General features: G+C 45.3%; 1 protein-coding gene across 1 annotated transcript; it reads left to right on the top strand.

Annotated features, from left to right (window-relative positions):
• Positions 1-110: 110 nt before the first annotated feature.
• On the top strand, positions 111-4673 carry Fzd7 (frizzled class receptor 7). The gene has a single exon (XM_027942092.2). It carries the CDS (start codon positions 892-894, stop codon positions 2614-2616), a length of 1725 nt encoding a protein of 574 aa, XP_027797893.1. The 5' UTR covers positions 111-891; the 3' UTR covers positions 2617-4673.
• The last annotated feature ends 10839 nt before the right edge of the window (positions 4674-15512 follow it).

Below are 15512 nucleotides of genomic sequence, written 5' to 3'. Positions count from 1 at the left end.
TGGGGGGAGGGGAGGAGGCGGGGCGGCCCGGAACCCCGCGAGCCCGATGCTTCTTCTGGCCACTAGCGCAGCTCCCAGGCGTTACTCCGCGCTCCCCACGGGCGGGCGGCGGCGGCGGCGGGCGCCGGGACTCGGGGGCCAGGGCGGCGCGGAGCTGGGGGGACCGGATCCAGGCCGTGAGCGCCAAGGGCCTTGAAGATTCAGACACGGTGTAACTGGATTTCCAAAGCGAACTACCCAAGCTGTTTGGCTCCTAGGAGCCGATCAGACTGAGAGCAAGAACCAGCCTCTTGGGTGAAACTTGGGGCCGAGCTTTCGGGGCTGGAGAAGGTGCGGGGTGTGGAGGAGGAGGCGCAGGAGGAGGCGGCGGCCAGCGGAGCCTCGAGGCGAGGAGGCGGAGCAGTACCGCCGAGGCGGCGACCAGGGCGAGCAGGCGGCGGCGCCGGGCTCTCGCCTGGCGGGGCTGGACTTGGTGTGGGGGACGTGCGCTTTGCTGTGCGCTGGGGGTCGAGAGACTTGGGCAAACTTTGAAGGGTAACCGGAGACGCTTGTTGCTCCTTGCCGCAAAGAAAGCCGCACCGTTACGTCTCGGCGGGGAGGGCAAGGCGGCCCCCCTCGGAGCCCCGTGCCCAGGCGGACGTGTTTGGGGCCCCGGTGGCCTCCGGAGTGCCCAGCAGAGGCGGCTGCGGCGCCCCCTCGGCTGGCGGCCTCGCCCCCGTGGCTCAGGCACCCAGCGGCAGCGCCCTCGGCTCCGCGCCGCCCACGGCCCGGCCCCGGCGCCGGGAGGACTCTCATGCGCCGGGCGCGGCGGCGCCTCCCCGCATCTCAGCCTCTCCCAGTCGTCTGGTCTCACTCCTCCAACTGAGAACACCGCTGCACCCGCGGCCGGCGATGCGGGGGCCTGGCGCAGCAGCGTCGCGCTTGCCCCTGGGCCTGTGCGCCCTGGTGCTGGCGCTGCTGGGCGCGCTGCCCGCGGGCACCGGGGCGCAGCCATACCACGGCGAAAAGGGCATCTCGGTGCCTGATCACGGCTTCTGCCAGCCCATCTCCATCCCGCTGTGCACGGACATCGCCTACAACCAGACCATCCTGCCCAACCTGCTGGGCCACACGAACCAAGAGGACGCGGGCCTCGAGGTGCACCAGTTCTACCCGCTGGTGAAGGTACAATGTTCTCCTGAGCTGCGCTTCTTCCTGTGCTCCATGTACGCGCCAGTGTGCACCGTGCTGGATCAGGCTATCCCTCCGTGTCGCTCGTTGTGTGAGCGCGCCCGCCAGGGCTGCGAGGCGCTCATGAACAAGTTCGGCTTCCAGTGGCCAGAGCGGCTGCGCTGCGAGAACTTCCCCGTGCACGGTGCTGGCGAGATCTGCGTGGGTCAGAACACGTCTGACGGCTCCGGGGGCCCGGGCGGTGGTGCCACAGCCTATCCTACCGCGCCCTACCTGCTGGAACCGCCCTTCACTGCGGCGCCCCCGGGGGCCGCAGATGGCAGAAGCCGCTCCGCCTTCCCCTTCTCTTGTCCCCGCCAGCTCAAGGTGCCCCCCTACCTGGGCTATCGCTTCCTGGGTGAGCGCGACTGCGGCGCCCCGTGCGAGCCGGGCCGTGCTAATGGCCTTATGTACTTTAAGGAGGAGGAAAGGCGCTTTGCTCGCCTCTGGGTGGGCGTGTGGTCGGTGCTGTGCTGCGCTTCGACGCTCTTCACCGTACTCACCTACCTAGTGGACATGCGGCGCTTCAGCTACCCAGAGCGGCCCATCATCTTCCTGTCGGGCTGCTACTTCATGGTGGCCGTCGCGCACGTGGCGGGCTTCCTCCTGGAGGATCGCGCCGTGTGTGTGGAGCGCTTCTCCGACGACGGCTACCGCACGGTGGCGCAGGGCACTAAGAAGGAGGGCTGCACCATCCTCTTCATGGTGCTCTACTTCTTTGGCATGGCCAGCTCCATCTGGTGGGTCATTCTGTCGCTCACTTGGTTCCTGGCGGCGGGCATGAAGTGGGGCCACGAGGCCATTGAGGCCAACTCGCAGTATTTCCATCTGGCCGCGTGGGCCGTGCCAGCGGTCAAGACCATCACCATCCTGGCCATGGGCCAGGTGGATGGGGACCTGCTCAGCGGGGTATGCTACGTGGGCCTGTCAAGCGTGGACGCCCTTCGGGGCTTTGTGCTGGCGCCTCTGTTCGTCTACCTCTTCATCGGCACGTCCTTCCTGCTGGCGGGCTTCGTGTCTCTCTTTAGAATTCGCACCATCATGAAGCACGACGGCACCAAGACAGAGAAGCTGGAGAAGCTCATGGTGCGCATCGGCGTCTTTAGTGTGCTTTACACCGTGCCAGCCACCATCGTGCTGGCCTGCTATTTCTATGAGCAGGCCTTCCGGGAGCACTGGGAGCGCACCTGGCTCCTGCAGACGTGCAAGAGCTACGCCGTACCCTGCCCGCCAGGCCACTTCCCGCCCATGAGCCCGGATTTCACCGTCTTCATGATCAAATATCTGATGACCATGATCGTGGGCATCACCACCGGCTTCTGGATCTGGTCGGGCAAGACCCTGCAGTCGTGGCGCCGCTTCTACCACAGACTCAGCCACAGCAGCAAAGGGGAGACTGCGGTATGAGCCCTGGCCCTTCCCCCACCCTTGCCTACCTACCCCTGGGAGGGGGTGAGGCGCGGTAGGGAAAGAACTGCGGGGGGTGGGGGGGTGGGGAGAGTGTTTCCATAACTTGTCCACCTCCCCTGAAAAGTGACCTGGAAGCTAGAAGTTATTTGGAAGTGGGAAGAGATTTGGAAAGGAGACCTGATTGTAAAGGCGGTTTGGATGAAAAGATTCTGGCAAAGACTTGCAAGATGATGATGATGGTGATGGTGATGTTTAGAAAGGTAAAGAATGATGTTAACTGTGAAAGGTATGGACCCGCCTGGGCTCATCCAGAAGAGTGAGACCAGCAGAGACTGCTGTGAGTTCTTCCTGGCTCCGGGTTTGAGCTGGGGCTGTGAGCGATACGCCTGTGCAAGGCAAGTGGCCTGTCCTCACTCCTGTGGGGCCCGGGAGAAAGGTACAGCTCTGTCGGCAGCAGCGGCTTTGTTGGGAAGAGGGAGAACCCCTGCGGTGTCCTTGTCAAGATGTGGTCAAACCATAATCTCTTTTCACTGGGGCCAAACTGGAGCCCAGATGGGTTAATTTCCAGGGTCAGACATTACAGTCTTTCCTCCCCTGCCCCCTCCCGCCTGTTTTTCCTCCCCTGTTCCTTTCAAGTCTTGTAAAATAAGCATTTGGAAATCCTGGGAGGCCTGCCTGCTAGAATCCTAATGCGAGCATGCAAAAGAAATGACGATAACATTTCCAGATGAGGCCAAGGAACCCAGTAGTAGGTATTTCTGCTACTTTTTCATTTTCTGGAGAAGGCAGGAGGCCAAAAGAAGGGTGTTTTATTTGGTTTAATACCCTGAAAAGAAGTGATGACTTGTTGCTTTTCAAAACAGGAATGCATTTTCCCCCTTGTCTTTGTTGTAAGAGACAAAAGAGGAAACCAAAGTGTCTCCCTGTGGAAAGGCATAACTGGGAAGACAGCAACTTTTATAGGCAGAGCAGTGCAAAGCTGAGCTTCTCTTTGATTGTTAATTTGGTTGAGATAAACATTCCTTTTTAAGGAAAAGTGAAGGGCTCTGTGCGTCCATGTCCCATTCAGCCAGAGGTTCTGACTTGGATAAAGGAAATGCAAGGAGTTTTGTTGTTTGTTTTAAGCACATTTAATTCAGAACACATGATCCAACAGGCTGTGTTAAAATGTTTAAGGAAATCTGCCCACCCTCTTTTTTTCCCCTCCCCATAAACCTACATTTAGGTTTTCTACTTTCTCCTTCCAATTTGGATTCTTCAGGATAAAAGGAAAAACATACTGCCTTCAGCCTCATAATAAAGGAAAGTTAAATCTTAAAAAGGGTAAAAGAATCATTTTGCCTATTTTTTTTCTTGGTTCCATAATCTGTTTATAAAACATCATGTGTATGTTGACCCTGATTGGTTAGCTGAAGAGGTGATCTGCAGAAATGATAGTGAATGAAGAGGAAAGTTTGAACTATGGGCCCCATTTTTAAAGAAAGTCATTAAAAGAAGGTAAACTTCAAAGTGATTCTGGAGTTCTTTGAAATGTGCTGGAAGACTTAAATTTATTAATCTTAAATCATGTACTTTTTTTTTCTGTAACAGAACTCTGGTTCTTTTGCATAATGGTGTAAAGCTGAGCAGAAGATCATGGAAGCTAAACTTTACTCCACCTTTGACATTATCCTCCAATCTTGCAACACTATTCTGTTTCTCCAACAGTTTTTAAATGCCAATCAGAGGGTACTGTCAGGAAGTTACTTTGTATATGTAATGTTCAGATGAGTGGAGCTGCTTTTACATTAAATCTAAAGTTGATCTTGTGTTTCTTAAACCTTCAAAACTGTCTCACCTTTGAACTGCCACTACACAGGTTTTGGCATCTTTTGTGTTGTATCTCTTAAGTGCATGTGAAATTTGTAAAATAGAGACAAGTGCAGTATGTATATTTTGTAAATCTCCCATTTTTGTAAGAAAATATATATTGTATTTATACATTTTTACTTTGAATTTTTGTTTTGTTTTGTTTTGCCTTTAAAGGTCTACAATGAAGCCCCACTATCACATGTACAGATCACAAATAAATTTTTTTAAATACAAAGTGAATGTTTATTTCCTATTTTTGTGATATTAAACCAAAGAACAAAGCTTTGTGCTATGGAAAGAAGGAGGGAGGGATACCAAGGAGTGTATCCCCCATAGAGGAGGCTGGTGAATACTATTAAGGTCTTTTCCCCCTACCTTTTAAAATACAGACTATAATGAATGCCTCAACTGTCCTTTTTTATTCTTTTTTCTTTGTCCCTGCTTCTGTCTCCCATGTCACTCCACCATATACACCTCTAACCCTTTTCACATGAAGCTTTGAAGGACCTACTGAAAGTACAGAATATGCATCTCCTTTAGGGAAGTGTTGGCTGGTCTGTGTTTATTACCCTTAAGAGATGAAGTCCATCTTTGAGAGAGAACGAGATGGTATTTTTTGGTATTTTAAACTTTTCTGGTGGTGTTTCCTTGGGAAGAATTCAGTGACTTTTTTAGTGTTTGTTGTTATTTTAGCCAATTGATGTTTTTGTATTCTAATGCACCTTATCTAAATTGTTACTATTTAAATACTTTGGGTTCAAGTGTTAGGAAAAGTCAGTAGATGCTTCCAGATAAGAACAGAGGCCTCCCACAAAGCTCTTAGCTACAGGCTTCACTCTACCTTCTAGGTACACCCGAAACAGAGGTCGGGCAGCTCCCTGGGCTGGCAATGACTCAGCACTGGGGCAGGAATAGACTCGGCGCCTGACCCTGGGATGGCCTCAGAAGCCACCAGGCTATTCTTTCCTCTTAGAAGAAGCTAACTTTGGAATCAGATGAGACCGAGAAGCCCTCCTCTCCAGGCACTTTGATATTTAACAGCCCCTCAAGGAGAAAGATGGCAAAGGTGTATCCCCAATTCCAAGCCTTCCAAGAATGTTTTTTTTTTTTTTTTTCACTCACCTCTCTTTAATCCAGGTGCCAATTTCCTGGCTTTTTAAAATACAGTCAATTCCTTCTGTGGCTGTGGAGACCCTACAGCAGACTGGATGCTGCTGTTTCTCTTATCCCTCTTGGGCTGGAAGTTTCTGTAGTTCTAAAGCATAACAGAAACAGTTCTGTTTTTGTTTTAATTAACAGGCTCACACACATGCCTGGTGTGTTTTACAAACTCAGGGAATGAAAACCAGTGACAGTCTCTCCAGGAGGAGGAAGCCGCACATAGACACTCCCGGTGCAAAGCAGCCTCTCTTTTACGAGCCTCCTGGGTTTTGGACATCACAATGGGTGTGAGGTCATCCTAACCTGTGAAGATTTTGGCATTCAGGAAGGAGAAAAATAACAACTTCGAGTCTCTTAAGGTTTATCCAGTTTTTGCTCATAAAATGACACCCTTTAGGTTAAAGCATGCCTCTCTTCACACCAAGCTAATATGCCTGCTAAGAATGTTTGCTTTTAGAGTAGGTGGAAGGCTCCCAATGGGGTTTTTTTCTTGCAAATTAACTGCTGAAGGCACTTAGACCCTTCTGGGGGAGAGCTGTGTGACTGCTCTTAAGAACACATCCCCTTCCTCTCCTGGGCACTGCCTTGTCTTTCAGGGCTTTCTAAGATTGAAGAGTGTTGGTCTTTAGTAAGGGAACAAAGACGCCATGTGAATAAATTGCTACCTGCCTTTTGGTAAGCAAAGATAAAAGTGTTCGCTTTAATTCCTTTCACATTGTGATGCCTTCTTATGCCCTCAATTCTTACTTAAGAATTTTAGCAGCTCAGGGGTTTTTCTTAAGGAGGTGCATTTTAGCAGAAAATATGTGAGGGAGAGTGTTTGTGAAAGGGCATGTGTAGAGTTTAAGAAAAACACTGGCAGGAGTTTGGTGTTAATCCCCAGGTAAGGGGCAGAAACACTTGTGAAAATTTTCTGCAGTTTTTAAAACAAAACTAGTCTGCACAACAATCACACACCACACCTAATCTTTTTAAGTAGGTATGTGAGAAATCTTGGCAAGAAAAAAAAAATTCTCCTGTTAGCATCTTAACCATTAAAAAAGTGTCTTGAACCTAATCGATATAAAATAGAGATATTAGAAATTCTTTAAATAGGAACATAGTAGAGTAACAGCTGTAGGTTTGAGCCCTGTAATTATACTGGGAAAATCTCTTCTGACTGTCCCATCTTTAATTTCACTGAAAAGGCAGGTGGCTATTTATAGACGGTATATTTTTATATATGCATATGAACAGTGAATAACAGTCTGCAGGCTCCAGGAAATCCTAGAAGAGACCCAAAACGCTCCAATGTGGACTTAAATAAATAATTCATAGGTGTGTGTTCAATTTTGCTCTCACTTCCCCTTCAGTGCATCCAACTGGTTTGCTAAAATTTGGTTCTTAAACTCTTACTGCTTAGTATGTGATTTTTCTTACATCTAAATCTGTATTCCTCACATTTCATACAAAGGTCAACTAGTTAAAAGAGTACCATTAAAATGTTAACTCTGGATAAACACACACAGTGCCTGCCCCTATTCCCTTTGGTTATTTTTGTTTTTGTTTTGTTTGTTTTTAAAGATACAGTCTTTCAGAATTTTCTCATTTAGTATCATAGTGGTAGAAACAACTGCAAGTTTGACAATGGTAGTTTATTTATTATAAGTGTTCCAGTTCAACAAGCAACTGATCAAGTGGTCCTCAGAACAGAAGTTACTGGACAGACAACAGACAGAAGAATGACAAAGTCCACCCAGAGTAACTCTAGTCCTAATTCAGAGGAAAGAGAGCATCCCCAAAGAAAAAAATAAAAGATAACCGTCATGCTAGACAGAACCTGGCAAGGGTGTGGACAGAATCACAAATGCTATTTGGAATACTGACTTGGTGGTATTTGCCATTTTAAAAAGCACCTTTCACATTCATCATTTGACTGTATCCTCACAATTATTCCAACCCTGAAATGGAAGTTCAAATTCCTCATTTGAAAGATGAAGAAGCTGACTCAGGGTAGTGACACAAGGAGAAGAAATGAATCTCCTGTCCTCACACTGAACCCAGTTGACTTTCTTTAATCTGCCATCTGGCCTTCCACACAAGGTGAAATGAACCATCCAATCATAGAGAGCAGTATCCAGCAAGAATGCATTCCCAAGAAACCAGATAATGTGGTGCTTTTAGGTTGGTTCTAGTTCCACTGTCCTCAGCCGGTGAAGGTGACCTCTGAGACCAAGGCCTTCCTCCAACAGACAGAAGAATGACAAAGTCCACCCAGAGTAACTCTAGACCTAATTCAGAGTGAAATCCTCCTATGATTGCAAGCACAAGCACAGTATGAAGTGCTAAACTGGCTCATTAATTTGTGGATCATTCAGTTATTTCCAAATCCCTGGCTGATTGGTCCCCACCCCACCCCCAACCCTTGTGTTTTCCCTCCTTCAACTAACCAAGCCAATGTGTACTCTGGAGGAAAATGAACTTTAATTCTGGCTAATTCAAAAAGTGAGATCTCTATTGCATCCCTGTCTACTGAAGCCAAATTACAAGTGTAGAGACTACCTAGTTTCTTGATCTGGCTACTCTGCCATTCCCCACTCCTCTCTACCAGCAATTCCACCACCTGATAGTTCATCTTCCTCAAAATCCAATGATTCCATGGGATCTTCTTGGCTTATCTGCATGAACACAACCTTTGTCACAGCCTGCTTTAGCCATAGTCTCACTGATCTTGGAATTTCTGTAGCTGGGGATTTTGATACAATTGACAGAACAATTTTGATTCTGATCAGTTATACTCAGTCGAGAACTTCAGCACTTCTCTAGGTCCCTGAAGCCTCTTTCAACAAAAGACTTCCAACAGGCAAAATAAAACTGGAGCTATTGTGAGGGGTTCAAGTGTGCTTAGGCTGGGCATCTGCTTCACTTTATAAGGGCCCTTTCAGTAGCTCAAGTCCACTTCTTTTGTTAGATACTTCCATTAATGCTCTCACCTGTAACCTCTTTAGGCTGCTCATTGCTGGCATCAGATTCAAGCTCGAGTTCAAGAAGTGGTCTTGAGAGATAAGCATATCAGGAGCACTAAAGGGCATTCAGGAGGCAGTGACAAAGGGAAGAGGTGAGAAGAGAGAAAGTTCCACATAGTCCATGAATAAAGACAAGCTGTAAAAATGACTTTACCTAATCCAACCACCCACTCTTGGAAAATTAGATCCCCCAACTTAGGAGTGGCCTTGCAGATTCTAAGGTACCATTTAATCAAAGAGAAAAGTAAGTTGAGGAAAGTATGGTCAGACAGGGAGTGGGAAATTAAGTGCCAATAATGGAAGCATGTGATTTGTAACTTAGCACCAATTATGGTTTTGTTTTTTTTTTTTTTTTTTAAATTTCTAAAGGCAAACAAATGGCATATAACATTTAGTTCCTGTTTCCAGGTCTGGAGGAGCTGGAAGGAGGGATGGGTGGCAGCTGGTCCCTGAAATGCTTTTTGCAGCAGATGTAGAGAACAAGACCCTGAGCTAAAATCATGAATTCCCTTCCGCTCCAACAGATGGTTTCTGGAGGACCCACCGTGTGTCACGTGCTATGCTGGCCCTGTGTTTAGCACAATGACTGCTGGGTCTTGTTATCCTGTGTCTCAGCCAGAGTGGCAACCAGCAAATAATGCACCCTCCTTTCCTCAGAGGCGGGTAGGGCAGAGTGGCTGGAAAACACCATGCTCTCTGTTTAAAAAACACTTTCTCCCCAGGGCCCTGAATACTAACAAATGGGTAAAAGTTTCTTGATTATATTCCAAAGATGGAGAAACTGGAGTTGAGGGGCTAAAAAGCAGCTCATTCATTGTCACAAGTAATCCCAGATGGTGAAGGAACCACCAGGTCTCCCAAATACTGAATCTGATCATCTTCTTTCCAGAGAAATGGTATTTAAAGAGGTGGTATGGCTGGAAGAAGACCTAAGAGGAGCTGCAGAGTGACAAAGGGTTGGACCACGTTATAAAAAGAAACACAATGGAACAAACACATTGCAAAGGGCAGTACACACTGGCTTTTGTACTTTATTCATAATGATGATCAGTATCTTTATAATTGCTGACATTTATTGAGCATTGATTATATGCTAAGCCCTAGATGCAATATGGTGTACTGGGTGAGATACCACACAAAGCTCTAACCATAGTATTTGGCATCTAACAAGTGATCAATAAATACCAACAATCATCCTCATCATTCATATAGCATCATTGTTATTAATATGTAATTGTCTCACTTATTTTTACAACCCAAGGAGGTAGGGATAGTTGTCCTCCATTTGACGCATGAAACTCAGCCCTACAAGGTAAGCTGAGAGAGTGGCAACTTGGATCTAGTCTGTTCTTCTGATGACCAGGCCACAGATGTTTACTGAGGTCTTACTGTCTTTCTGTTTTCTATTCTTTTTCATTTAATCCAAAATCATTCAAAAGGCAGGAAAATAATTTACATCAGCACAGAAAAAAATTAGAAAGGGGATTTTCAGTGCTAATTCCCAAGAACTATTTATTTTGTTCTTAGGGAGAAGCAGGAGGCTCGTAAATGCTATTGAAAATCTGAAGGCTGAAGGCTCCCCATTGTTGCCTGCATAAGTTTCTACATTGGGGTTTGAGGGACCAGTAGAAAGAATAAACTTGGGGAGATGCTTGGCAGACATTCCTGCCAACCCTTCAGGACTTGGTTAAGAGTTCCTGAGAGGCCTCTCCATGGCCATAGGCTCCTGCCTCTTTCAGCCCTGAAGGACAGCATGTGCTCCGAAGGGTGGGACAGGGGCTCAGTGGGAAAGTTCAGGCTTCATGCTGACCAGGGCAGGCTGTCTCCCCACTGGTGAGTCGGTGAGTGGGAACATGAGGAAAACAAACTCTAGCACAACGGAAACCCCCTTCTTCAAGGCCTATGTGGAAATGACAAAAAATGTTCACATTATTATTGTCACACATATCAATTTTATCAGAATGAAATAATATGGGTAGTTGTCATTTAATAAGTGCTTACTCTTGTGTCAGTTCTGTGTTAAGTACTGATATTAACGCCTTTAATCCATACAACATGATGAGAGAGAAATTATCATTATTCTCACTTTACAGGTTCTCAATATGAACTTATGGAATCATACTGAGCATTAGAGTTGGACATGAGCTCAAGAAAGCTGTTCAAACGTGTACCTTAAAACTCTTTCATTATAGAAAGGGCAACTGAGGCACAGAAATCTGGGCCCAAAGGAGGGAGAACAAGTATTTTTGAGGTCTGCCTGCCATTGGAGGGCTCTTCAAGAGGAAGTCATTATGGAGAAACAGTGAAAACAATTTCAGGGAACCATGAATTCCTCCAGGAGGCATGAATTCAGAAGGCAACACAATTTTTTTATTGTTGTTATCCTTAACAATAATTTGAGGATAATATATAATAAAATAATAAAAACACATTGAAATAATTTCCTGACTTTCATCAATAACAAATAACAAAGTAGAACGCTGCCCTTTTTCCTGATGCTGAAACAGCATCTTGCACCCCTAGAACACAGCACTTCTCTCTCCTGCATCCATGTTTGGCAGAATGAAATCTGGGTTTCCAACAGAAGAATGGTCCAGTCATAAGGGACTTTGTGGCACAAGCCCATAAATGAAAACCCAAAAGGCTTTGACCAGCACAACTGTTCTACTAATCTGCTCATTGTTTTTCATTGTTGTTCTTGTTACTGGGTTTGAATCCAGGGGCACTATACTACTGAGTTCCATCACCAGTTTTGTTTTAATTTTTTTTTTTTTTTTTTTTTTTTTTTTTTACTGTTTATTTTGAGACAGGGACTCTTTAAGTCTCTGAGGTTCTTGCTAAGTTGCTGAGGCTGGTCTTGAACTCACAAAGCTCCTGCCTTAGCCTCCTGAGTCACTGGGATTATAGGCATGCACCACCATGCCCAGTCTAATCTGCCAATTAAAAACTGATAGTGGTTAGATGTAATGAGGAGTTGGCATGTATTTTATAGTTTATCCAGGGTCTTGGTGAGCTCTAGATGCTTAGAAATTCTAGATTCTCACTGTAATTCAAAGTCATGGCATAAAAGAAACAAAAAGTTGTGGCTGCTGGTGGGGTACACACCTAGTATTTAAAATAAAAGTGTTCTGGGGGTGTAGTTCAAGTTGGACTTGGTTGACCTAAAGGTGGGCAGACTAAAGGAAGGAAAATCCAAATGTTAAGGTACGATCTTTTTAATTTTGTCTGTGATTAGAAGGCTTGCTTATTCCCCACCCACCCCCACCCACATTGAAACACCATAGTTACAACTGCATTTTTTATTGTTACCTTCTGGGTTTCATTCTATGAAGGTTGACATGGATTTCAAATGAATGTCTTTTCGCATCTTTATACACCTTTACCACTCTGACACTGTTTAACTTTTAGCAGAGAAGAATCCATTGTAAGAATAACTTGTTGCCATTTTCATCACTATTTGCACTTACAAAAGTTAGTAAATAGTTCAGTTTCCTTGGGAAAGTCAATGCCATATTAATCAGCCACCAGTTCTCCTGGCTTCCAGCATGGCATGCATTTGCCAGTTCCTACAGCATTCTTCAAAAGCCAAATGGCTTGATAAAGTCAGAAGAGCCTCAGAAAATACAAACAAATGTTTCAAACCAAACCAGCCTCTGAAGTCACAAAGAAGTTTCATTTTACTGTCAGCACAAGTGACTAACAAAAAGGGAAGCTAAAAATTAAAAACTTTGAGTTCTTTATCCAAAGTCTGCGTAAGGGAGCTCCCTCTACAAAAGCAAATTCTTACTTCATTGAAGGTGGGAATCTATTTTGCAGTAAGAGTTAAACAAAACAGCCAGGAAATTCAGTTAGTTTGTCTCTAATGAGAGGAAGGCAACATACAATTCCTCCATTCACCAAGTGGTTTTTGGTCCACAAGTCGTTCAAAATGTTTACCTCAGATCACCAAGTCCTTTTTCTGTGCAAACCACCTCTATTATATATTTATAACTTCTCTGTGTTTGTTTCTCAAGATTACTGAATGTCTGAGCAGTTGAAGTAGCACTAAGAAAAATGTAAATGCAATCTCTGCTGTCCAATCAGAAGGCTACTTCAATTGCCTTTCATTATTTTAAATTATAAAGCATGATTTCTGCTAGTCCAAACATCAGATCTGAAAAACTCTGCATGTGAATAGAAATCATCACCTAGTTCCAACCTTCAAGAGAGTTACTGCCTGCGTACAAATAGACATTATTGTATCTAACATTGTTAGTTCCGACTATTGATTTTTTAAAATGAAAGAATATATAGCTCAGGTATGTAGCCTTTTGCACAGGCTAGGACTTCAAGAAATGTTAGAATAGAATAAGATAGTTTCATTTTCCTTAGGGACACCTCTTTTAACCTGGAGATCTTTCTTACCTGTCACTCTTAACCAAGAAAAATAAAACAAAGATAGAATGTGTTTAAAAAGGAAAAAAAAAAAAGGAGGAGAAGGAGGAGGAGAAAGGAAAGGAAAGATCAAAGAAAACTCAGGAAGGAGAGAAAAAAAGCAAACAGAAGATTCTCAACACAGCCCTGTTCCTGAGTCACTTACACATTTACTCAGTTGTCTTTGGCCAATTGATTGTTATTACTTTCATTCCCCATATTATAAGTGGTAATAGTTGTTGAGGGGTTTGAGGCACCTGGCACATAGGTGGTATCCCCTAAGCACGCTATATATCTTAACTCATTTGATTATCTTAACAATCCTCTGAGATTATACACTTGCCCTATTCCCCCCACCCCAACCCACCTTTTTGTTTTTTGGTACCAGGATTGAAAGTAGAGTTGCTTAACCACTGAGCCACATCTCCATCTATTTTCATATTTCATTTAGAGACAGGGTTTCACTGAGTTGCTTAGCACCTCACTTTTGCTGAGGCTGGCGTTGAACTTGCGATTCTTCTGCCTCAGCCCCCTGAGACATTGGGATTACAGGCCTGCACTACCATGCCACCATTTCATTTTAAAGATCTTTTGATTTCTGAAGTGCACAGCATCCCTCGTCCTACTTTCCCCCACCCAACCCTGACTACTAAATTGTTGCTATCCTTAGAATTGCCTGTTTCTTTGAAATACCACTAAAACTGTGGCTAGCTTCTTTTATGCTTCAAATACCTTTATTCCATGTCATGTTTTACTTGTTAGCAAGGAATTAGACCCTGCTTTTCCATGACCCATGTCTAATGACCTCACCCCATGTGACAGAGTGTCGCAGTAGGATTATGGCCACTGGTGGGGCTGAAGTGAGTTTGGATTTAATTCATCTCGTTATGTTCTTACATAGCAGGGCTGTTGAGGAGCCAAGTAAGCTCCCCGCCCGGGCAAAGTGACTCCAGAAGGTCAGCATCCAGGTCCAGATGACTCACTGCATGTGCCCCCCAGTGCTCCCCCTGTGTTCAGGCTCCAAACTCTCCGTTGAAGGTGTGGGAGTTGAAAGATAATGACAAATTCCTTAAGAAGTTTGGGTATTACTTGGGGGGGGTGGGGGGAATGCATTCATGGCTCTCAAAGTTTGAGGAAATATCTTTGGCTTCATTGTTGAGTTCATGGTGCTAAGATGGCCAAGGGACACAAGAATGTTCCATAGCAAACTAGCCTTCTCCACCCCACAAGCAGAGATGTCCCCTTTCCTCCAGGGACACCCTGGGTAAGAAAACAGGATGTTGAGATGCCTTCTGATCAGCACTGTGGGAAGAATAAGGGCAGCAGGCATCAGGTGCAGTCAGCATTGGAGTTCCTTCTAGGGCACTGGCCTCAGGGGAATGGCAAGTTTCAAGGAAAAAGGTGGCCCTGATCCTCAAGTTGTCAGGACTGGCTGGCTCACGGCTGTCTCCTGCAGCCATGCAGGTTTTGATGTTTAAAAGGCACCATGGACTGCCTAGAGAAAGTGAATGGCTTGAGACCCAGCAGCTGATGCTATTTTACTCTGTGGGAGACTGCAATTTATCCTTGACTGTGTCCTCTCCCTCAATCAGCAAATCAACTTGAATTCTAGTTCTTCCCTACCACCTACATCTCTTGCACCTGCACCTCTTGCTTAGATCAATATAATGACCCCTAAATGCCCCACCCCACCCCACCCCCGCCTCATTTTGTTTCCTCCTCCAGTTTGTCCTGATCTGTGCCAGAGGGAACAATCCCAATTGCAACTTTGACAATGTCTCCATATTTAAAAACCTTAAATATGGTCCACAAGATCTGCCGTGATCTCTGCCTGGCTCCTGGTCTCATCTCCCACCCTTCCTGCTATACAGTGAGCACTCTGATGAGGTTGATCTGTTACAGGTGCCTATATACTCATATAAGCCACACGAATTCATTTTTTGAGGAAGGGGAGAATTTGTAGCTATTATGATTTTTGAAATATACACCTTTGATGGATATACCCCAGCTTTCTTGCTCCCTCCAGAAATGGGCAGGAACATGAGTCCAGTAAGAAATCAGAGTTAAGACCTGAACCTCTAATACTCCAGTATCACCCTAAGACAACTAAAGAAAGAGACACTACTTGACGAAAAAAAAAATCAAACAAGGTCATTAAGCACCATTAGTACTTGGAGAGCAGTGATTTTTCTTATATTTGATTTCAAGTGCCCAACACAATATCTAGAACATAGTATATTCTCAGTGTACTGGGGTGAATAATGTTCCTCCAAAATTCAAATCCTTTCTGGAACCTCAGAATGGGACCTTATTTGGATAATAATAATTTGAAATACAGGGGACCATTAATTCAATATGAATATTATCCTTAAAACAAGCAAAGAAACACAAAGAAGATGTCATGTGATGGTGACAGAATAAAGACTGGAGCCATGTATCTGTTTTCAAAGCAAAGAACACCCA

Source organism: Marmota flaviventris, chromosome 11, assembly GCF_047511675.1.
Source record: "Marmota flaviventris isolate mMarFla1 chromosome 11, mMarFla1.hap1, whole genome shotgun sequence".
Lineage (NCBI taxonomy): Eukaryota > Metazoa > Chordata > Mammalia > Rodentia > Sciuridae > Marmota > Marmota flaviventris.
The sequence above is the reverse complement of the archived record's forward strand: the minus strand, read 5'-3'. Positions and strand labels throughout refer to the sequence as shown.